Genomic DNA, 23,442 nt, shown 5'->3' on the forward strand with positions numbered 1-23,442 from the left:
GTGGGATCTTCTTAGAGCAAGGATCAAACCCGTTTCCCCTGCACTGGCAGGCGGATTCTTAACCACTGGACCACCAAGGAAGTCCCTTTACTTTCATTTAGGTGGGATTTTGGAAGGGAGTAAATACAGTGATCAATCCTATGTATTTTTTATTGTGAAAAAATATACATAAAATTTACTGTTTTTAATTATACAGTTCAGTGGCATTAAGTACATGCACATTGTTGTGCAATCATCACCATCCATCTCCAGAACATTTTTCATCTCCCTAAACTGCAACTCTGTACCCATTAAATAACAACCCCTTAGCGCCTACTCTACCCAGCCCCTGGCAACCACCATTCTATTTCCTGTCTCTATGGATTTGACCGCTCTAAGGACCTCATAAGTAGAATCACACAGTAATCCTCTGCACTTAACTAAAAGTCCCTGGGAGACGATTCAGATGATTGTTCCAAAAAGCTAAATCTGCTTTGGGTCTGAGAATGTTTTCAATGTTGGAGACAGGGCTACCCTTGTACAGAAGAGAAACACAGCCTTTGGAGAAAACATCTCTTATTTGGAGAAGGCATGAAAGGTGTGGGATCAGCTCCTTCCTGGCCTCTGGCACTGGGTTTGAGCCACTTTAGAGGGGTGAATACCAGAACCCACTGAACGATTTTCTGAGAGACTCAGCAGGACTCTGGGTACCAGCAGAGCTTCTCAGGGCCTGTGTGACAATGTGTGGTTTGGGGCTGAGACAAGGCCATTCCACTCACCTTTGCTTGGAACTTAGGACCCGTCTGGTGCTCCAAGGATTAGGCATTGTTGAGCGTGGTAATTTTGCGTCTTATTTTCTACCAGGTTATTGCTGGTATACAAACAAGCTATTGGTTTTTGTTGACTTATTGACCTCCCTCATTAGTTCCAGTAGCTTTTCAGTTAATTTCCTTGTGTTCTCTAGGTGTACAATCATATCAGCAAATAATTAGGCATCATCCTTCCCGATATTTACACATCATCATTTCATACGATAACATGTTGACAGTAATGAAGGTTCACTTAAAGGTAATGGGAGTGACAGGCCTAAAGAGCTTTGGGAAAGCTGGTTTCAAAAACAGAGAGGCCAAAGGCCAAGTGAACGGGTAAGGTGTTATGGTACATGCTTAAATGTGACATGATGATGTCCTGGACTAGAAGTGGCTGAGAAAGACCAAAGGGAGCTACTCAGGTATTAATCACTACAATTGATGATGTGGATTGACAAGCAAAATATCAATACAATGCTAAGTTTTCAAAACGGTAGTTTCTGACAGTGATGAAAAATACTGCATAAATATAACGGGAAGGAAAACAAAATGCACAAGTGGAAAGTGGGAGCCTTGCCTAAAATTCTGATCTGAGAGAGGTTAAGCAATATACCTTTAGTGTTAAAAATTCAGTTTTTCGGGTTGCTTAAGGTGGACACTGGCATGGAAGGCTCTTTGGTAGAAGATGTAGTTAATGGGCCTTTTAAAAGATTTTTTTTTAAAAAGGCTTAGGATATTCTAGAGGAGAGAATATTCTAGAATCAGATTGTTTGGTGTAATAAAATATAAATACAGTTCAAACTTATCTTTATAAAACTGTACATAAGATTTTGCCTACATCCCAGTTCCAGCTTTTGTTCATTACCCGCTAGCCTCTCCAGCTCTCTCTGTTCTTCAGAGACAAGCAACCACCTCTGTCTGCCCCAGAGTCATTGTGCTTTTTGCTGTTTCCCCAGGCAGTATAGCGCCTCCTCATTTTTCAGGTGTCTGAAAGGCACCTCTGCAGAGGCCTTCCTTGAAACCAGTCTGAAGCAGCACTCCCTCCCAGTTACATGCTATCACATCATTTTGTCTTCCTATCTCACAGAACAAGCATAGCTCTTAACATGTTATGAAGCCATGCTCAGTAATTCAGATGTTTCCTCTGCCTAATGGCCAATCAGAATGCAAGCACCAGCAGAGCAGAGTATCTTAATCATGGCTCTGTTCCAAGAACCCAAAACCATGCCAGGCACATGGTGAACGCACACAGGTCTTGCTGAGTGAGTGAATGAATAAGGAATTGGTTTTCTCTTGTAGCCCATGAGACAAAGGGTGGTTGGGGATCCTGACCCAGGGAGAACTGGAACAATCTTGAGAGAATAAGGTCCAGAGAAGAGTGGCAGTCCAGTTGAAAGAGAAAGTCCTCATAGCAGGCCAATGACCTTTAGGGACAGGGATACCCAAGGGGCAAAGGCAAAGGGGCAAACGAGAGTGTTAGGGTGCCTGGGGGTGAGAAAGAACTCGGCTTCTTTGAAGACCTATAAGGAGGCCTGCTAGGACCATAGTGTGAAAAGGGGAAATGTCAAGAGTAGAGGCGTAAGAGGTCAGCTGGACCCGAATTACCTATAAAATTAAACGATGAGCATTGGCAATGCAGACACAAAATGGATGAAAGGATCCAGAAACACGCAAATCTTCAGGATAAGGACAACCCGAAGTTTGCCTATCCTTTAGAAAAGTTCTTAGCTAACCATAAAATGGGCATTCAAATCAACTTGTACGTTTCATAGGGCCCACAGGTGATGTTGATTACATCAGAGTCATTTGGTGGCATCCAAATTCAATGGATTGGTCCATCTGAGGACTAAGCTATGAAGTTATGCTAAAAAGATGCATGTGATCAATTTGAAATTTTTGTTTCAAAATTCGTGCCCAACCCTAAGTAAAGCTAAAATGGATATACAACGCTCATTATAAAACCTGAGGATTCTATAACCCTCAATCAGTCCAGGTGGATTCCAATTGTTAGTCTGGTGTCCGGAGTTAGATAAAATGAGGAAAAATGGCACGCTTAAAACTGTCACTAATGTGCTCTGCTTGGCTCTCAGGGTTAAAAAAGCAACTGAGCCAACATTTTAAAATCAGATTTCAAATAAAAATATGGACTTCTTAGCCTCTCTTAGAAAAGATCAGAGGATCCAGTAACAACGGGCCTTCCGGCAGCACTTGCTGTAGCTGGAATGGAGAATCAGTGGCTTCCCCTGACCTGCTTCATTCATCACCACAGCCATAAAAAAATGCTTCTCAAATTCACTCTGCATGTGAATCCCCTGGGGATCTTGTTAAAAATGCAGGTTCTGATCCAGTAGGTGGGAGTGTGGCCTGAAACTCTGCATTTCTCAGAAGCTCTGAGGGTGTAGATGCTCCAACCATACTTTGAATGCAAAGCTATAAATTAACAATAAACACAAATAAAAACAGAAGTAAAAAAGCAAACATTATCTTTATTTAATAATCTTTGATATTTAAAATACAACTCATCGAACATCCACATTAACAACAGTATCCTCAGTGTTCAACAGTGCTTTGGAAGCCCGGCTTTTCTAAGGACCAGACAGGAAGGCCTGTGTGTGTATTAACGGCAAAACAACTCAGACAGAGGAGCACACACAGAAGGGCTGCAGAGTTGGGTCCTGAGAAATGGCACTGCCACAGTGCACTTGTGTCATGGCCAAAAGAATGCTTTTTACTTCAGATGTTTTTTGGTAGCTGAATTTCAAAGTTTATTTGTACAGAACAGTGATTTTTAAAAAGTTATTCCTAGTAGTCCAGTGTTGTAGAAATTAGATAATCACATTCAAATGTATATTTTCCTCTTTAAAAAAAATTCCTGAAAACATTCACCTTTGAAATATGAAGGAGCCAAGTGAAGTGCTTCCTAAATGAATCAGGCATTTCCACATATATTTCACTAATGCTTCCCATTCCTAGTCTATGAATCCATAGTCTTAAAATATTTATTGATACACTATTATAATTAAACATGCCAGTTGCTATAAATTTAGAAGTGGTTACTAGCATTAATTCTTAAAATGCCAGACCATTTTGTAAAAAAATTAAAATAGCAGAGGTTTTCTTCAAATTAAAAAACAAAAAGATAAAAATTCAAGAATTAACCAACCATGTCAATAATCTTTCATTCATGAGAGCAAAATGGAACAAAAATATTTTATGTATAAGACTTTAAAAAACAAGTTGGTTCATCTCTTTAGCAAAAGATGACGGTTATAAATGGACCAGAAAAGAAGCAAAGTTTTTATTTTGAAAATATGAAAAATTACTTATATTGCTGAAATGATTAGTTAATCAATCTGATTTTTCTTAATTAAGGTCACATCTGTAACATCTCCATGCTTGTTAGGGCCCAGCTACAACAAACAATTTACTTTGAAAGTAGTGGCCATAGACCTCTCCAATTGCAGGTAAAGTTTTTAATAGAAAGTCATCAATATTAATAATTGAATCCTCTTAAGAATTTAAAACATCAAGATTTAGTTTTCATTCTAGGCTATTTCAATTATTATCATTATATTTTGCTTATGCACTGAGAATCAATCATTTTTGAATTTGCACAGGTCCAATGGGCCAATTTTAAGACATTTAGTAAATCTTGGAACTAACTTGATACTATTTAAAAACAGTATCAAACATGCAGACATTAAAAATGTGACTTAAGCTCTTACTGGCATAAAATTTACTTTATTTGACTTAATATTAAATGAAACAATGTAGACTATGGGTAGTTTTGCCTATAGTGACCCTCAACTAGTTGAGTTTTTCCTCGTTAACTTTGGCATGAATAAAGTCTTAATTAAGAAAAATTAAGTTTTAAAGATAAAAAGCACCTCCTTAAATATTCTGCAAATTGTAAACCATTTGGCCAAGATCTTAGAGCTGATATACAGTTTACCTGCAGCAACCTTTTCAAACAATTTTTTTTTTTTTTTTTTTGCGGTACGTGGGCCTCTCACTGTTGCGGCCTCTCCCGTTGTGGAGCACAGGCTCTGGACGTGCAGGCTCAGTGGCCATGGCTCAGGGGCCTAGCCGCTCCGCGGCATGTGGGATCTTCCCGGACCGGGGCACAAACCCGTGTCCCCAGCATCGGCAGGCGGACTCTCAACCACTGTGCCACCAGGGAAGCCCCCTCAAACAATTTACATTACTGAAATATTCGTATGTTAATTACTATAAAAATGTACATTGATGGTTTAGATCAGATGTTAACTTCTCTGAATTTTTAAAACATAAATAACTACTTATTAAATCTATGACATCTGTAAGTATGAAAGTGTTATTTCCAAAGATTGTTTAAACTTTACTTATAATACTAGCATTGTCATGGTACGTATTTTATCCCGGTAATACAAATTATACATTAGAAAAATGATACCAATAGTTTAAATATTAAACATTAAGATGTTCCCAATTGGTAAAACAGAATGGAAATCTTTATATAAATAAAGTTCTTAGGACAGTGAATTGCATTGTTCCTGACTTGCAGGTGGTTTAAAGTAAACAGCACTTCCTGATGTGTGAACTATAGCTTTGTGTAACTTTAAAATTTTCTTACTGTGGTTATGAGCACTGGCATCTTTTCATACTGGCCAACTGATTAAGAAATGGAATCTAAATGTTCAGTTAAATATATGCCAATCCACACAAGATGGCAGTTCACTAGTGATTCTGAATCTGCCTGCCAAATATAACAATTTCACAACTAAATAAACACATTCAAATATATCCAGTGTGTGCTCGGCCCTGCTTTAAAAAAATCCCTAACAAACGAAGGTCAACATGCCACATTTCTTTAAGTGCTTTAACAAGGGTGTGTAACATAAGAACTAACCCTAACTCTTAAGGTTAAAACTTATATGTATATTCATTTTCTCATTTTTATATTAGGTAGCTCATCAATTCAAATATATGAAAAGTTTAACATAATTTTTCAATGGGAAAAGATACAGGCCGAATATCCATGGAAAATATGACTGGCATCCTTGGGATAACTACAGAAATGTCCAGTCTTAAAATATTTTGGTTTGTAAATCATAGGGAGTAGTAGGGAGTAGTATCAAACTCCAACATCCCTTGTAGTTCTAAAGTTTTGTAATTCTTCTAAAACATTTTCAATTGTCAAAAGAAAACTTTAGATTTTAAAAGAAAACCATCTAATTTTATGTAAGGGAAACTTCAGAAAACTTACTTGGCACAAAATAATGACTAAAAAAAAATCTGTCTCTATCCAAGAAAAAGCTATTTCATAATCATAAATAAAAGGCAGTTTTTCATCTCTTTTCAGTTAGCAATAAATCCTACATCAAAAATTTTTCCCTGATAAAATGTGTGTAGCCATACACCAGGATATGGCAACATATCATACTTTAATTTTCTAAGTTGTCCGCTGAAATTTCTTCTTTAATTTTAGCTTATGAACAAGTCATCATTCAAAGGGGCTTCAAAAGGGGATGGAGAATGAAGGGGAGTAGATGACAGAATTTAAAAGGCCCATTTCAGAGAGACATGGTTAATTTTCACTGAAATCACCCCACTGCATTGACCCAGCAAGAAACTCTGCATCCCAATTAAAGAATGTTTATCAAAACTAAAGACTTTCTTATTTACAGACCCAGTAAGTACTGTGACTTCTGTAATTCTAAGCTATTTAAACATGATGCACGTGTTAAATCACAGTATAAATTTAAATGTAGTTTTGTTGGTAAGTTATTTTCATGTTCTAGATCATTATCTCTGGCAAACTATACCTACTAAAAGATGTACAGCAGAAGCAGACATCTGCACTTCATGACTCAATTGTAAACAGAACAGACAGCTCCAGTCACAAGAGGAAAAATAAAATGAAACTCCTACGAAAATTGAAGGCCAAATTTTATCTATCATACATTCATGGTGGGCACCGGATGTTGTTTTATAACAGTAGGAAACTTGCACACTATGCTTCTCCTATTTTTCTCAATTGGAAAAGAAAAGGAAATAACAAGGTGCAGGAAAGAGGGTTACAGCAAACCTATACAGTTCTGAAATAACTGAGAAGACATTCACAAAGCATTTGGGAAAGGATGTGCTCACACATTAACAAAATTCTCATTTATTCTCAAATACTTGTGCAGAGCTGATTTCAGAGTTTAGGAATGCACCAGAATCATGAAATAATGATCCCATCTTAGAGGGCTTAAAAAGCAAAACCTCAAGAAACATTACCATCTTTCAAAAGAGTTGTAGAAAGTAATGAAAACCACGTAGCAGAGAAACTGTGATCAGAGAAAATAACATGAGAAAACACCCAAGTGCACAATACATAGTCAGAGGGTAAACAGCTTAGCCTTCTGGAACTGTTACTATTATCAACACAGAGGAGACACTGTCCTAAAAGGTTAATTTGGTTAAAGAGAAATAAGAGCAACTTTTAGATGATGAAAGTCAGCCAAATTCCCTATGCAGAAGGGAGGAAAAGAAGATAAAATGTGGGGGAAAAGTTCTGTGGCAATAGCTGGTTATAATTAGTTGGTCTGCAAAAAGAGCCAAGAAAAATGCCCTAATTTTAAACATGTTAGATATTGCACACTCAAAAAAGAAAAAAGAACAGTTAGAAAACTATTTTAAATTTCTTTAATTGCTGAATGCCTCTTTGGCTAGTGTTTGGAGGATCGTTATTTAGTCCTACAACGGATGTATTTTTCACCCTCTCAACTTTTTGTTTGCAAACCACCTAAGTCTTATTTCCTCTGTTGAAAATTGTTCTCTTTGACACATTACCAAAATGGACCCTATGCTGTAAACACACAGGACAATATTGGAAAGACTGAATATCTAAATGATTTGTGAAAGGTATTATTTTTTTCCTTCCGTTTTGAAATTACTTCTAACAGTTTCTAAAGACATGGTCACAGCTGCCTGAAGCATGTCTTCTTCACTCATAGCATCACCTGTTGGGGATAAAACACATATTTCTTAGAAATTTCTAGAAAATTTCCAAAGTCATCAAAAGGTAAGCTCTTAGAAACTGTTTGACTACTATAGTTTCCTTTGTTGATTTTAAAAGTTTACATACAATAAAATCCACTTTTATAATTCTGTAAGTTTTGACAAATACGTAGAGTGGTATAACCATTATCATCACCCAGCTACAGAACCGTCCCACTGACCAAAAATATTCCCTCGCCCTGCCCCTTTGTAATCAATCCCCAAGCCCTACGTCTAGGCAACCACTGATCAGTTCTCTGCCCTACAGTTCTGCCTTTTCCTGCATGTCAACACAAATGGAATCATCATTATGTATGTAGCCTTTCAGTATGGCATCTTTCACTTAAAAGCATTCAGCTAAGGGGAAGAAAGTTTAACTTTCTATCGATGATGAATTAGTTTAAAAAAGTTTGTTCTGCGAAATAATTATTTACTCACAGGAAGGTGCAAAGATAGTTCAGAGAGGTCCTGTGTACACTCTGGCTAAATTTCACCTAATAATTAAATCTTACATACCTACAGCTCAAACCTAAATCTGAATATTGGGACTTCGTCATACATGTAGATTCGTGTAACCACTGCCACTGCAATCAAGACAGAGAACTGTACGGCACCATCAAGATCTCCCTCCTGCCATCCCTTTTGAGTCACACCCACTTCTCTTCCCCCCGACCTTCCCTAACTGCAGGCAGCCACTAATTTGCTTTCCATCTGTATAAATGTCGTTTTTAGAATGTTACACACATAGAATCATACAGTATAAGATCTTTTGAGATTTTTTTTTGCACTCAGCATAATGCCCTTGAGTTGCATCCAAGCTGTTGCATGTGTCCACAGTTGGTTTCTTTTTAATCCCGAGTGGTATCCATGGTATGGAGGTACCGCAGCGTGTTTAACCATTCACCTACTGTAGGACATTTGTTTTTTTCCAGTTTTTGATCATGACAAATAAAGCTGCTATGAACATTCATGTACAGGTTTTTGCATGGATGGAAGTTTTCATTTCTCTGGTATTAAATGGGAATATAACTGCTGGTTGCATGGTCAATGTATGTTCAGTTTTTATAGAAATTACCAAATTATTTTCCAGAGTGGCTATACCAGTTCAAATGAAAGTTAGAAGTCTTACCTCCCTTTAGTTTCCCCTGTTTATAACTACCTTAAGTACTTCCTATATTTTACGCTAAAAACCAAATCAATGTTACAATTCTTCCTTCAGTTATCAAATGTAATTTAGAAAACTGAAAAGGAAATTCTGTTGTGCTTACCCATATTTTTATTCTTTCTACTGTTCTTTGTTCCTTCTTGATGTTTCAAAATTACTTTTTAACAGTTCTGTTTAGAGAACTTCCTTTAGCCATTATTTTCCCCTTCATTCCTGAAGAAAATTTCATGAATTCTGGGTTGAGACTTCTCTTCTTTCAGCACTTGAAAAATGTCTGTCACTCCCTTCTGACCTCCACGATTTCAGATGAGAAATCTGATGTCACGCAAATTGCTGAAGGCAAGCTGTTTCTAGCTGATTTTAAGATTTTTTTTTTTCGTCTTCAGTTTTCAGAAGTTAGACTACGATGTGTTTTGGCATGGATTTCTTTGGGTTTATTCTGTTTGAGGTTCATTCAGCTTTTAGAATCTGTAGGTTGGTACCTTTTGCCAAATTTGGGGAATTTTCAGCTATTATTTCTTTAAATACTCTTTCAGCTCTACCCTCTTTCTCATCTCCTTCTGGAACTCTCATGGCACAAATGTTAGATCTTCCCCACAGGTCTCAGGCTCTGTTAATTTTTTCCAGTCTAATTCTCTTTGTTGCTCAGAATGGGTAATATCTACTGTTCTGTCGAGTTCACACTGATTCTTTTCTCTGTCCTTCCATCCACCTGTTGGGTCTGTCCACTGAGTTTCAAAATTTCAGTTATTGTTATTTTTCAGTTCTAAAATTTCTATTTGGTTCTTCTTTATATCTTCTATCTCTTTCCTAAGGCTATTTTTTTCAGTTGTTTCAAGCATGTTCATTACTGCTCACTGGAGCATTTTATGATGGCTGCTAATTTAAAATCCTTGCCAGATAATTCTAACATCAGTGTCATTTTGGTGATGGTGTCTACTGATTGTCTTTTCTCATTCAAGTTGAAATTTTCTAGGCTCTTGATATAACAAGTGATTTTTAAGTGAATCCTGGATATTTGGGGTATTATCTTATAAGAATGTGAATCTTATTTTTTTTAATAAATAAATAAATTTATTTATTTATTTATTTTTGGCTGCGTTGGGTCTTCGTTGCTGCACGCAGGCTTTCTCTAGTTGTAGCGAGCGAGGGCTACTCTTTGTTGTGGTGCATATGGGCTTCTTATCGTGGTGGCTTCTCTTATGGTGGAGCATGGGCTCTAGGCGCATGGGCTTCAGTAGTTGTGGCACACAGACTCAGCAGTTGTGGCTCGTGGGCTCTAGAGCGCAGGCTCCGTAGTTGTGGCGCACAGGCTTAGTTGCTCTGCGGCATGTGGGATCTTCCCGGACCAGGGCTTGAACCCGTGTCCCCTGCATTGGCAGGCGGATTCTTAACCACTGTGCCTCCAGGCAAAGTCCCGTGAATCTTATTTAAATCTCCTCTTTCAGCAGGCCTCCTCTGACGTGAGCACCAGTGGCAGAAAAGGGGTGGTGCCCTGCTGCTTCCAGATGGGGAGAGGGTGTGTGTGACCACTACTGTTGAACATCCGTGGGAGTTCCGGCTTCCCACTGATACCTGCCTGATTGGGAGGGGTTGGAATGCCTCGTTACTGCTTCTCACTGGCACTGTGGGGGTGGTCTCCTCATTACTGCCTCAAATCAGTGATGGCCTGACTCTCCACTACACCTCTTCTGACATCACCCAGGCGACAAGCCAGAAGGATGCCTCTTTATTGCTGGGTGGAAGTCCAGGCTCCCTAAGACCACTGACACCATGGGAAAGGGGGCATCATTGTCTCCTGGAGGAAAAGAAAATCCCAGCTCTCCACTTGGCTTTTTCTGACACCACTCTGGCCCAGAGAGGCGGGAGATGTGCCTCATTACGTTACTTGGCCTTTGTCAATGGGGTAGGGTGGCAGTAGGACCAGTTTATTTACCTAGTCCAGGCTGGCTGGACTAGAGTGTTTATTATCTAAAAGTTTTTGTCTTGCCAAGTATTCCCTTTTCGCTCCATAGAGCAGGCTTTTCTTGGGGCAAAAAGAAAATCCAGAATACTGACCACTATGTCTTCCTCTAGTCCTGAGCTTCTCAGCCCGTCTGTCTTCTACCTTTCAGATTCTTCTTATATTTGTTTTATACAAATGTCTGGGGTTGTTAGCTATACTTAGCAGAATGATTAGGAAAAAGTACCCATTCATTCCTTTTTATTGCTAATAGTAGTCCACTGTTTGGATGTAGCACAATTTCTGTGGCATGTACCAGCTGAAGGACAACATGTAAGCAGTTTCCAGTTTGGGGCTATTACGAACAAAGCTGCTGTAAGGACTCATGTACAAGATTTTGTGTGAACCTAAATTTTCTTTTCTCTTGGTTATATACCTAGGAGTGCGACTACTGGATCACATGGTTAAGTGTACGTTTAAGTTTTTAAGAAAATACTAAACCGTTTTCCAAAATTGCTGTACCATTTTACGTTCCTACTAACAATGTATGAGTCCCAGTTGCTCTGATTCTTGCCGCATTTGGTATTGTTAATTTTTTATTAAGCCATTCTTGTAGGTGTGTAATGGTGTCTCATTGTGGGTTTAATTTGCATTTCCCTAATGACTAGTGATGTTGAGCATGTTTTCATGTGCTATTTGTCATCCATATATTTGGTGAAGTGTCTGTTCAAATCCTTCACTCATCTTTTTGAATTGTTTTCTTATTTTAGTTTTGAGAATTCTTTACATATTCTACTTAAAAGTTCTTTGTCATGTACAGTTTCCTTCTCACTCGATTTCTACTACCAATAATTGGCCAAAGTTTAAGACCTATTATTAAACCAAGGCCTGAGGAGTAACTCTAGATTTCTTTGTTGTAATCTGGACTACACTCAGGTGTTTTCAGTTTTCCCAGTGGTAAAATGAACTTATTTTCCACCTACTAATATTCATTATCTCTGAGAAACTTTTGGAGAATGTACGAATTACTGTGAAGTTGCAAGTGATGTTTACAATTTTAAAGCAAAACATTGCTTAAGTGCTTCAAGGGCACTTAAGGATACACACTAAGGAGTCAGCCTACTCCTTAAGCCAAGAAGGTTTGGTACATTACCAATTCCTTCAAGAGTGTCAATATAATGAAAGCGAGGAGAAAAAAAAGCCTATAAAGCCAAAAATCACATGGAGTCTGGGTGTCAAACAGAGCATGCAGGTAACAAATGGGATATGCGATCAGAGAGGCGTACCTAGATCACTGTCAAGTGCTCCTGAACTTGTGTTCGGCTTTTCACATGGATGTCCTGGTGGATCTTGCTGCTGCTGCTGCTGCTGCCTGAAACATTCAAGAGTGAATGTGTATTTAAAAAACAAAACCTAAGAATAAATATGCCACGAGAAAAAATATTCACGTGGAAAATAAACGGTTCCACACAACAGAAGAGTCACTGGCATGAACACCACAAAAGAAGGCAAGAGCAAGCAGTCTGATAGAAAACAAACTTATGGTTACCAAAGGGGAAGGGGGGGGAATAAATTAGGAGTTAGGGATTCATAGATACACCTACTATATATAAAATACATAAACAAGATCCTACTGGATAGCACAGGGAACTATATTCAATATCTTGTAATAACCTCTAATGGATGTAATAACCTCTAATGGAATCTGAAAAAGAATATATATATCTAAAACTCAATCACTTTGCTCTATATTTGAAATTAATACAACATTATAAATCAACTATACTTCAATTTAAAAAAAAGAGCAATCAGTCTCATATAAATTACTGAAAAGCATCACAGTTCTGATCCTAGAAAACTTAGAAAATTCGAATTTATCAGGCAAATTAATGGGTAGGTATTTTCACCACAAAAATAACACATTGTACAAAAGGAGTCACTGGTAGCTATTTCGGGGTTTTTTTTTGTTTTTTTTTCCGGTACGCGGGCCTCTCACCGCTGCAGCCTCTCCCGTTGCGGAGCACAGGCTCCGGACGTGCAGGCTCAGCAGCCATGGCTCACGGGCCCAGCCGCTCCGCGGCATGTGGGATCTTCCCAGACCGGGGCACGAACCCGTGTCCCCTGCATCAGCAGGCAGACTCTCAACTACCGCGCCACCAGGGAAGCCCTGTTGCTTATATTTAAAACACAGGATTAAGAGGGACCCCGGTCCGGGTCTGTGGTATTCAGAGCTGGAGAAGGCATTAATAACACTGACATATACCTGTAGGCTACTTCACAGTTTACAGAACAGTTTTACACACTGCCTCATCTGATGCACATAACATGTGAGTTAAGGTTTTACAATGACATAGCTGACACAGCAGAGTTTTGCTCAGGGTTTTATGATAGGTACCATGGATTTGGAGATTACCACTGGAAAAAATATCATGGCTACGAAAATATCAGTTAACAACTCTTACTCATAAACTATGAATTTGCAACAGGTAGACTTTCAACAGCATTTTCATGCTTAATGCATGAACACTGTGGCTACTATATTAAGTGTGAAGCTTCAAACACTCTACAGGAAAAAAAAACAACCTATACATTTCAATGAAAAACAAATTAGCACCAGGGTCAGTTTGGAAAGAATCAGAGGGAAGAAACGGCTCCATAACCTTAGAGCCAAGTTCTCCAAAATAGAAGGTATTGAGACAAGGACCCATATAGGTGTAGTAATCAGGAATTCTACTGAAAAGCAAAAATTAGTTTCTCAGCTCCTTCACTAATGAGTCCTACAAGATTCTGAATGCTAGCCAAAGTTAAAAAGAAACCCCAAGAAGTTAGCTCTTAACTCTAGTCAGCAACAAGTAACTGTAAAATATTCTCTAGTTCTACTCAAGTTCTCACCAGTATTTTCAAGGCCAAACCAGGAGGCAGAGGATAGTAAGGCGAAGCTGGAAACCATCACAGTACTTTCTTACCCAATCAACTGCCCCCAGTCAGAAAGGAGACTCAAACATTTAAAAAAGGGTGCAACGTTGAATAAAACACCTGCATTAGTTATAGCTGGCATTGCGCTTGTTATAACTTACTTAGTCATTATGGAATGTTACTGCATTATCCTTCGTATTCTAAAAAGTTTAACTCATTGGAAATTCTACATTTTTAATCCAAAAAAATCTAAAAACCTTTTTTTAAAAAAAAGAGGGATTTGTTTTTATATTTTAAAGACATTTTCTTTTTCTTACACGTACTTGTGAATTTTATAGTTTCTCTATAAAGTATGTCTGTTTGGACCATTTTATTCTGGAAAAAATTGAAGTCTGAAAAAAAGCATGGCAGAAGTATCACTTGGAAACTGTTCTGGAGAGCAGTTTAGAAATCTGTACCAAGGCCTTAAAAATGTTCATGTCCTTTAACTTAGTAATCTGAAATTCTCAGAATAATTAGCAGAAATGATGAGAGATTTGAGGCATAAAGTCAATACAAGGATTGTTCATTGCATTATTAATTATAATAGCAAAAATCAAAAGGTTCATAAACTGTGATACATAAATTCATTTTATGAAATATAACATAGCCTATTACAAAGAATATTTAGTATCATGGGAAAATGGGTATAACTGATATACAATATATGGGCGTTTGTGTGACTAGAAGCGTATGACTGCCAAAACACTCACATCAGTTATTAAAGGTAGGATTATGTTTTTTTAATTTAGATATTTCTAAAAATAAAATTTCCAAAATATTATTTTTTATCGATTTAAAGCTATTTTTAGCAATAACTAGATAGCTGATGATATTATAGAACTACCATTAATAATCATCATGTGATAATTATTCCATTATTGTATGACAAGAGCATTTGGCTATATTAAGAAAAAAACATATATTTTAGAGACACACACAGAAATTAATACAGATGCAGTAGGATGATTTAGATTTGTTACAAAATAATCCCACCCTGGGGCTGGGAGAGTAGAAAGCATGGGAGATGGGGGCATAAAAAAAAACAAGATGGCCCATGTGCTGATACCTGTTAAATCTGGGCAACAGATAAACAGGGGTTCCTTATGCTGGTTTCTCTACTTTTATATAAATTTGAAGTTTATCATAATTAAAAAATAAAAAAAGTTAATTTTAAAATTTAAAAGGGAGTGACAAGCACTAATAAGCACTATTTTGAAATTTTATACATAATTAAATCCATTAATCTATCACTGAATAAAGACTAGAAATATCTCACATTAAGAGGATGTCAGTTGATCAGAACTTTCCTTCATATACTTCTGAGCTGTGACTTAAAAAAAAAAAACAGAAAACAAAGTAAATATTATCTTCATTATACCATCAAATGTAAAATGCTCTAACATTCTATATACTACTAAAGTACTACCAACTCTGATGTGTACGAGTCTTCTGAATTGCAGAGATGTTGACATGTGAAAAAATGTGCACCTTAGAATTGTTGAAATATAGTAAATAATAGGCCAGACTCAGCCACTGGCCTTTGTTTTCTGACCTGGGATCAGAGGATCTGAGTATCATTATAGATCTTGTGATCTTAAGATGAAGTTATATCATTAAAAAAAGAAAAAGGGATGAAGACGTGAGTGACAGTTACTGGAAAGGATAATTTTATAGGTGAAATTTCTATTTTGAAAGCACTTATAAACCTGGGCACAAAGTTAGGTTTTAGGAGCTGATGATTCAGATTTATGGTTACCCTCATGTCCCTGATGCTGATGGGCCTGCAGTACCCCGCTACTGTGGCAATGAGTGGAGCAATTAACCATCACTTCTATTTGGGGGTGTGTTCCCCTACCGCAAATGCTGTTTTTCCTATTAATTCACAGGAGAACTTCGCAGGGTTGGTCCAAGTAACCAAGAAGTACATTCAAAGGATCATTAGGCTTTGCTCTTGCCTTGACCCAATTCCATTTTCCTTTTGATGACGAATTTTACAGGGTTTCCTTCACGCTATTTCATGTAAATTTAATTAGTACTGGGGCAAAGTTTTCCCCTAAAACTATATTTGATTTCACAGTTTATTAGCTACAAATTTTTATTTTTATTTATTTATTTATTTATTTATTTATTTTGCGGTACACGGGCCTCTCACTGCTGTGGCCTCTCCCGTTGTGGAGCACAGGCTCCGGACGCGCAGGCTCAGCGGCCATGGCTCACGGGCCCAGCCGCTCCACGGCATGTGGGATCTTCCCGGACCGGGGCACGAACCCGTGTCCCCTGCATCGGCAGGCGGACTCTCAATCACTGCGCCACCAGGGAAGCCCTAACTACAAATTTTTAAAAAATACATTTAAATGCTCATAGGGTCAGGCAGTAACCAGTATTTTAAAAAAGGAGAGAACCCTCAATAAATGGTTTAAGTCAAAGCTGTATGTTTACAAATAGACAAAACAGCCAAGGTAAATATTAAATATGCAATTTTAATATTGTACCAACTACTTTACTTTTCAAAGTAGGCTTCTCTTCTCTTCCGTAGCTCTTCTGAAGTAAGATGTGTACCTGACGTCTGTGGAGTATCTTGACATATATTTCTGGAAGTACCTGAAAACAAAATAAAACAGAACAAAATACTATTTTATTTACCAATTCAAGCAATAATATGTTTATACTTATGTGAAGGAACTTTTGGTAAGTTTTGTTCTCAAAAATATTCTGTACCATTCTGTAAATGTAAGAAAGGCTCTGAAAGTCTCAGGGAGAATCTGAATAAGGCAGTTCAAATCTAACCTGTGTCCACTGCAGCCAAAGCTGTTACCCATCTGTGATGTAGTGGATGTGAGGAGGTAAGCCCAACGACCAACTTGGCAGGAGAAATAATTAACGCCACACTTGTGTGCTCTCTTATTAGAAACGAATCTGCACTTTCAAAGGCAAAGAATTCCTAGAAGCAACTCAAAGTGGGTGATCATAAAACAAACTCATTCTCTGCATCCCTCTATCCTGAAACATTTGGGTACTACAACAACTTAAGTATGTTTCCATGTTCTCACTTCATTATTGCACCAATCAGAGATTCTGCACAAACTGTGAAATAAAGTGGAAAGGAAAGGAAAGTACACAGAAATATCTGAAACTATTAAAGCTGGTGTCTGTCCATTACTGGGCTAATCTAGCAAGGCTCTACTAATCCAAAATGGGCCTGCACACCATATGGACTACTCATGAGCCTCCTGGCACACCTGTGAATTCCTTATTTAGATACTTAAGGAATTCAATTGACAAGTAATTTCATTAGAAAGTAGAAGGCAAATTCACATTAGACAAAATCAAAACTATCAAAAAAGAAAAAGAAAAGAAAACCCCTCACACTTTTAAGTAAGCCCCTTTGAACAACATCCCAGACAACTCCCTCAGCTTGGATTCCCTGAGGGATGCATCTTTACTCTCAGCTGATGGGCTTATATCACTAAAAAAGTGGGCTCACCGAAGTGGGCTTAAGCTGTAAGCTGCACAGCCACTAATTGTTAGAGTTTTGTAAAATCAATTTACTTTCTCTGTCCAGGCCTTCCTTCGTGTGCACTAGCATACATTTTTAGAACAGTTGGTCTGGGTAAGGGCCCACTGACCTCACAATGATTAACCTCAGTTTGCTACTGTGTTAGCACAGTATCATAACCAAGTGGAATAACCAGAAATAAAAATAAAACTAGTCCTAATATAACACAAGTCGTAAAAAGTTGTTTTAAAAGAAATCTAAAAAACAATAACTGATTGTACATAGCTATTGCTTCTGCAGTGATTGTCCAAGAACTTCTACCAATAGTACATTAACTTCCAGAAGAACTAAGAATGATCTGAATCAATTCTTCAACAGTGAATAAAGTATGTGTTGGAATGTCCATACCTTGCATGCTGAGCTGAATGGCCCTGCGGAGATCTGCTTCTTCATCTTCCAAGTCAATTTCTTGGCGACTTAGTGCCAGAGCCCTCTGCAAATCCTCCTCATCTTCGTCTAACATTCCTGATCCATCGTTTGCTTCTAAGACGCGTTCTAGATCTGTTTTCTGGACTCTAAAGAAAAAAAGCACTAAAAATAACTGCAGACCACTCTTCTATTTTAGATATAACAGAGACATTTATAAACCAAAGATTTTTATGTAAGTCAAAACTTACACATTTTCTGGCAGATAAGGTCTAATAATATAAAGGTTTTACTGTGATGTGAATCTAAGTATATTTAAATAATTCAGAGTTGATCCATGGTTAAACCAATAAACTTCACTAAAACATAAAGGTCTAAAAAAAATCACCAATAATAAAAGGACCTCATCTTCAGTGTAAGCACGAAAATTTAATTTTTGTAATGAAATACTATCATATATTCCATACTGCAAGCTCAATTTTACCTTTGTTCTTTGAGTTGTGCTAATTCTTCTCCAATAAGTTTTGGTCGATGCATCTGTTGGACCCTGATCATCTGTAGGAGTTGGTCAGCTTCACAGTCTGGCAGATCACCCTTAACAACAAATATAGAATAACCTAAAAAAAAAAAAAGGCAAAAATAAACTAAAACAGTTAGCAAGTGATTCAAAATTGATTAAAAATGACAGCAGGGCTTCCCTGGCAGCGCAGTGGTTGAGAGTCCACCTGCCGATGCAGGGGACACAGGTTCGTGACCTGGTCTAGGAGGATCCCACATGCCGTGGAGCGGCTGGGCCCGTGGGCCATGGCCACTGAGCCTGTGCATCCGGAGCCTGTGCTCCGCAACAGGAGAGGCCACAACAGTGAGAGGCCCGCGTACCGCAAAAAAAAAAAAATGACAGCAGATAGAGAGGCAGCACAGAGCAGTGGAGTGAGGACACAGACTGAGGAGTCAGGAGTACCTGGGTTCAAATAATGATTCTTACGCTTACTAGTGGGGTGATCTAGAACAAATTACATAGTCTCTGAACCTTGCTTTCTTCACTTGTAAAATGGGAAGAGCCATCTCACAGAGTGACTATGAGAAATAATCGAATCTGTAAAGGGATCTACTAAAACAGTGCCTGACCAAGTAGGTTACACTAAATGATACCAGAGAGGCAAGGAAAGGAATAAGGAAGAGCAAGGAATCTGGAATCAGATGACCTGGGTTTTAATCCCCTATCTATTTCCTAGCTGCCTGGCCTCTGGTAAACCCCTTTACCCATCTAGGTCTTGGTTTCTTCAACTGCTACATAGATTATACTGTACCTTCCTCGGAGGGCTATTTGAGGACACAATCAGAGGATGTGTGTAATAATGTGTAATATGGGTAAAATGAGTCATCTGTGGAAACAGCTGCCCCTGACCCTGACACTGACACATACACATCCCTCCAAACTGAAAACAGGAGCTGGAAAGCCAATATCCCAAATCTAGTCAAGGTGTTGAAGATGCAGTTCATGTTTTGAAAAAATTACACCGGCCCAGTGTAATTTTTTATAAATACGATTCTAGAAAGCCAGGGTTTTCCCAGCTGGATACGCCACACAATAGCTAAATAAGGGTGGGCTACACCTAAGTCACTCTAATCAATTTATGTTTTTCTTCATTTCTTATTTTTGGCTGCACCACGTGGCATGTGGGATCTTAGTTCCCCGACCAGGGATCGAACCCGTGCCCCTACATTGAAGTGCAGAGTCCTAACCACTGGACCTCCAGGGAAGTCCCTCAATTTACATTTTTCTACCATAAATTTTCTTCACCTTTGGTGCTTGTTATGGATATTCTTTGTGAACACTAACAGATAATGAAACAAATGAACAAAGATGAAAAGGACTGTTAATGGAAAAACTCAAAAGAGTAAATCATAATACACTTAACATTTGTTTCTCACAAGGACAAGTGTGCTCAGAGTTCAGATGGTTTAACATGTTTTACACCAATAAAATTGTTTCTAGATTCTAGAATAAACTATGTCAGCTCGCGATGCTATTCCATGAAGAGTATCAGGAAGGGCAGAAACTGCCTTATGGAGGTGGCACTGTAAGGATCTTGGGTTTCATTCAAGATTAGATCTCATTCTAAGTGTGCTAGGAAGCCACTGAAGGGTTGACGAATGAAGGTGTGCCATAATGTGCATTACATTTTAAAAAGCACTCTAGGCTGCTTTATCCACAAAATATATAGGAACCAGTGTGCAAGAAGAGTGGGTCTTACTAAAATGGAAAACCTGAGGGATAGCATATATGGGGAGAAAAAAAAAATACGTCTTTTGTAGACGTGTTCAGTTTAAAATGCTTTCTGAACTTCTGAGTGGAGATGTTTAAGTTAGGAGTTTGGAGTTCAGTGTAGATGTCTAGGCAGAAGATAAAAGTCTAAGGAATTATTGGCAGATAGACTTTATTTAGAGATGATATTTAAAATAATGGGAGAGCAGTCAAGAAGTTGTCCAAAGACTGAACTCTGGGTCACTTCATTATTTAGAGATTGAAAAGAGTAAGATCCATAAAAGGAATCTGAAAGAAGCAGCCAAGCAGCAGGTAAACCTCCACAGAGGCCTGGAAGCCTCGTGTAGACAGTATTTCAAGAAGGGAGGATATAGCTAGGAACAAAGGTTTTAGGCATAAAAGAAAAGGGATACAAGTATATAAAGTCAAAGAAGTTACAACACTATGATCCTACATGTAAACTGGAGAGAGGTACATGACAACCAACGTGGTAGCAATAAGCATGCCAGTGCCCAGACTGTGATCTCTAACCACCATTACTAAAAGGGCAGGAAATATACACGATAAGACTGAAAATTCTTACTATATGAGAAAGAAGGGCTTCAAAAGGCTAGAGTGGTCATTTCAGAAGCTTGGGAGTCAAGTTCAAAAGGTTCCCACTCATCCAAGATGGCACAATTTTGTGTATCAACATGAATAATAATTACATTGGACTAAACCAAATGAACTATGGTTTTAATGGATTTGTTTACACTGACACTTCAGAAACAAACCAATTACCTTTGGAGGAAAGATACTATGAAACCGACTCATTTAAAAAACTGATAAAAGAAATATTTATCCTGCTTTTTCTATATGAACTATACTTCAGGATAACCAAACAGTTGATGAGGGAAAGTTTATTTGTATAGAAGTCCTCCAACTAATAAATGAAGGAATGACAGGAATCTGATATCACCATTTTGCAGTCTTCAATGAAATAACGGACTAGGCATTGATCATCAATAGCTACCCAAATCACAAAAAGAGAGCTAACTAGACACCACCATCTGTAAAGAGAATTCTGTCCTCCCCAAATCAACCGGAATCTGATCCAGCCTCTAGATATAAGGACCAGTCTATTGGGCATCCAGGGCTCAGACGAAAAAAAGGATGCAACCAGCAAAATCTAGAATGTGGGAAAGAGAACAAAAGATCCATTTTCTTCAAAAGAATAAATCAAGGAAAAAAATTAAGAGGAGAAGAAACCTATAGATATATTTTAGAGACACAGCAATCCAATGGAATCAATTAACTTTATTTCAACCTGCTTCAACTGTAAAAAAAAAAACAAAAACAAAAAAAACCCAGAAGAATTAACCAAGGAGATTGGAGATTTGAACACTGGCTGGCTAGTTGCTGTTATTAGTTGATGTTATTACAGAATTGTAATTAAATTTTTGTGTGTCATTATAGTATTGTGACTATATTTTTTTAAGGAGTCCTTGTTTTTTAAAGATTTTAATGAAAAAGACACCTACAAAGAACATAATAAGAAAATGAGTATTTTCTCAAAATAAACTGGAAAAGGAAGTGGCCAGGGTAAAGGTAAAACAAGACTGGCCATGAGATATTTGTTGAGGCGGGGAGAAGGGTACGTGAGGATCCATCACATTATTTTCCATACTTTATACTTGTTTGACATTCTTGGTAAGAAAGTTTTGTTTTATTCTGTTTAAAGGAGGATATAATCAACTATACCCTCAAAAAAGATGAGATCAAAGGAAGACTGAGAATTGAATACTGGCAGTGGCAAATGTGGAGGTCATTGGTGACACTGAGAAGAGGGTTTTCAGTGACACATTGGTTATGACAGTGTAACTGGAATGAGTTCATGAATAGGAGACAACACCCTAGAGATGATTCTAAGGAGAAAATAAAAATGGGAGACAGCTGGAGTTTCCTGGTGTTAAAGATGCTTTTTCTTTTTACTCAATGGAGAGAAAAAGTGTATTTCTCTGCTGATAGAAATAATACAGAAAAGAGGGGGAAACTAATCACACAGGAGAGTGGAGTGACAAAAGCAGAAGCAAAGATCCTGAGTAGGTGGGAGGAGCTGGGATCTAGCCCCAAAGTGGAGAGGTTGGTCTTGGTTAGGAACAGGGGACAATTCATCTATTTTAATAGGCTCAAAGCACAGGTAGAGATAGAAACAAGGTGATAGATTGCTGGTAGAAAAATGAGGACGTTCTCTTTTAGTTGCTCCTGTTTTCGTAGTAGAATATAAAGGAAGGCCATAAGCTAGGAGTCAGGACGGGGGAGGGGAGTGGTTAGATGTTTGAAGGCAGAAGTTGTGAAATCATCACCTTGGACAGTGGTAAGTGAACTAACCGAGAGAACATAGTAGGGATGTCAAGCAGCACTAAAGGCTCATTTGAAATTTGTGATCATATAAAACTTAAAAAAAAAATTTGTGATTATAAATTTAAAGCAAAATAAATCATATTTTATCTTTAGTCATGTTCAGCTGTTCTGATGGAGGACTGCACAAGCCCAAGATTGGGTTTTAACCAGGGTTGGGATTTTGTCTTAAAAGTATGATGGAGGGGGCTTCCCTGGTGGCGCAGTGGTTGAGAGTCCGCCTGCCAATGCAGGGGACGCAGGTTCGTGCCCCGGTCCGGGAGGATCCCACATGCCGCGGAGCGGCTCGGCCCGTGAGCCATGGCCACTGGGCCTGCGCGTACAGAGCCTGTGCTCCGCAACCGGAGAGGGCACAACAGTGAGAGGCCCGCGTACCGCCAAAAAAAAAAAAAAAAAAAAAAGTATGATGGAGGGAGAGAAGGACAGAGGAGTTGAGAAATGCAACAGAATTATTATAATGATGGATTACTGGAAATAAGCAGGGTAATACAGGATTTTAGGATGTAAGGGGAATGTTTAGGTTTGTAGCAGGGTTTAAAGAATTGTTGGAAATAAAAAAAACCAAAAATATGGTGTAAACATAGGAGGCAATAGTCTAAGAGTAGGATGCTTACAACTGGGATTTGAAGGTGGTAGTTAGTAATGGCAAGGCAAGAGTGAAGAAAATGATCTTTGAAAGTAAGAAGAGGTTGAATTGGATTGATTTTTGATGTAGAAATCACCAAGAAAGATGAAAGGAGTTGAAGTAGAGAGATGACAGTGAGTCAGATCCTAAAATCTTCAGTGGAAAAGGAGGAAGATCAGAGTGCAAAAGACTACAAAGGAGCGTGGGGTAGAGTTTAATCTCGCGACATGTATTTCAAAGCACCTGGAGTTTTTAGGGAAGAAGAGTGGCCAAGAAGGGGCAAAGAGCAGCAAGAAGAATACCTACACCTCCCCTTGGCTCTGTGGTATGTGGGGTACGGAAGACAAAAG

The 23,442-nt window shown here is 38.2% G+C and overlaps 1 protein-coding gene across 15 annotated transcripts in view; it reads right to left on the minus strand.

Annotated features, from left to right (window-relative positions):
• The window catches only part of ATXN3 (ataxin 3), a 36,535-nt gene continuing 13,093 nt past the window's right edge, over nucleotides 1–23,442 (minus strand). For 3 of the 15 annotated variants that reach the window (XM_027120382.1, XM_027120379.1, XM_027120378.1), the window contains 5 exons: nucleotides 18,283–18,415; nucleotides 17,781–17,947; nucleotides 16,381–16,477; nucleotides 12,205–12,290; nucleotides 1–3,218 (listed from right to left, as the gene is read on the minus strand). In XM_027120382.1, coding sequence (XP_026976183.1) covers nucleotides 3,049–3,218; nucleotides 12,205–12,290; nucleotides 16,381–16,477; nucleotides 17,781–17,947; nucleotides 18,283–18,415 — 653 coding nt within the window. In that variant the 3' untranslated portion in view covers nucleotides 1–3,048. Of the gene's footprint in view, nucleotides 3,219–6,122; nucleotides 7,775–12,204; nucleotides 12,291–15,152; nucleotides 15,207–16,184; nucleotides 16,204–16,380; nucleotides 16,478–17,780; nucleotides 17,948–18,282; nucleotides 18,416–23,442 lie in introns of those variants that run through there. The other 12 variants (XM_027120373.1, XM_027120371.1, XR_003435618.1 and 9 more) reach the window with 11 other exon arrangements.

Source organism: Aethalodelphis obliquidens, unplaced genomic scaffold, assembly GCF_003676395.1.
Source record: "Aethalodelphis obliquidens isolate GAN/ISIS:26980383/991018 unplaced genomic scaffold, ASM367639v1 scaffold21, whole genome shotgun sequence".
NCBI classification, from domain to species: domain Eukaryota; kingdom Metazoa; phylum Chordata; class Mammalia; order Artiodactyla; family Delphinidae; genus Aethalodelphis; species Aethalodelphis obliquidens.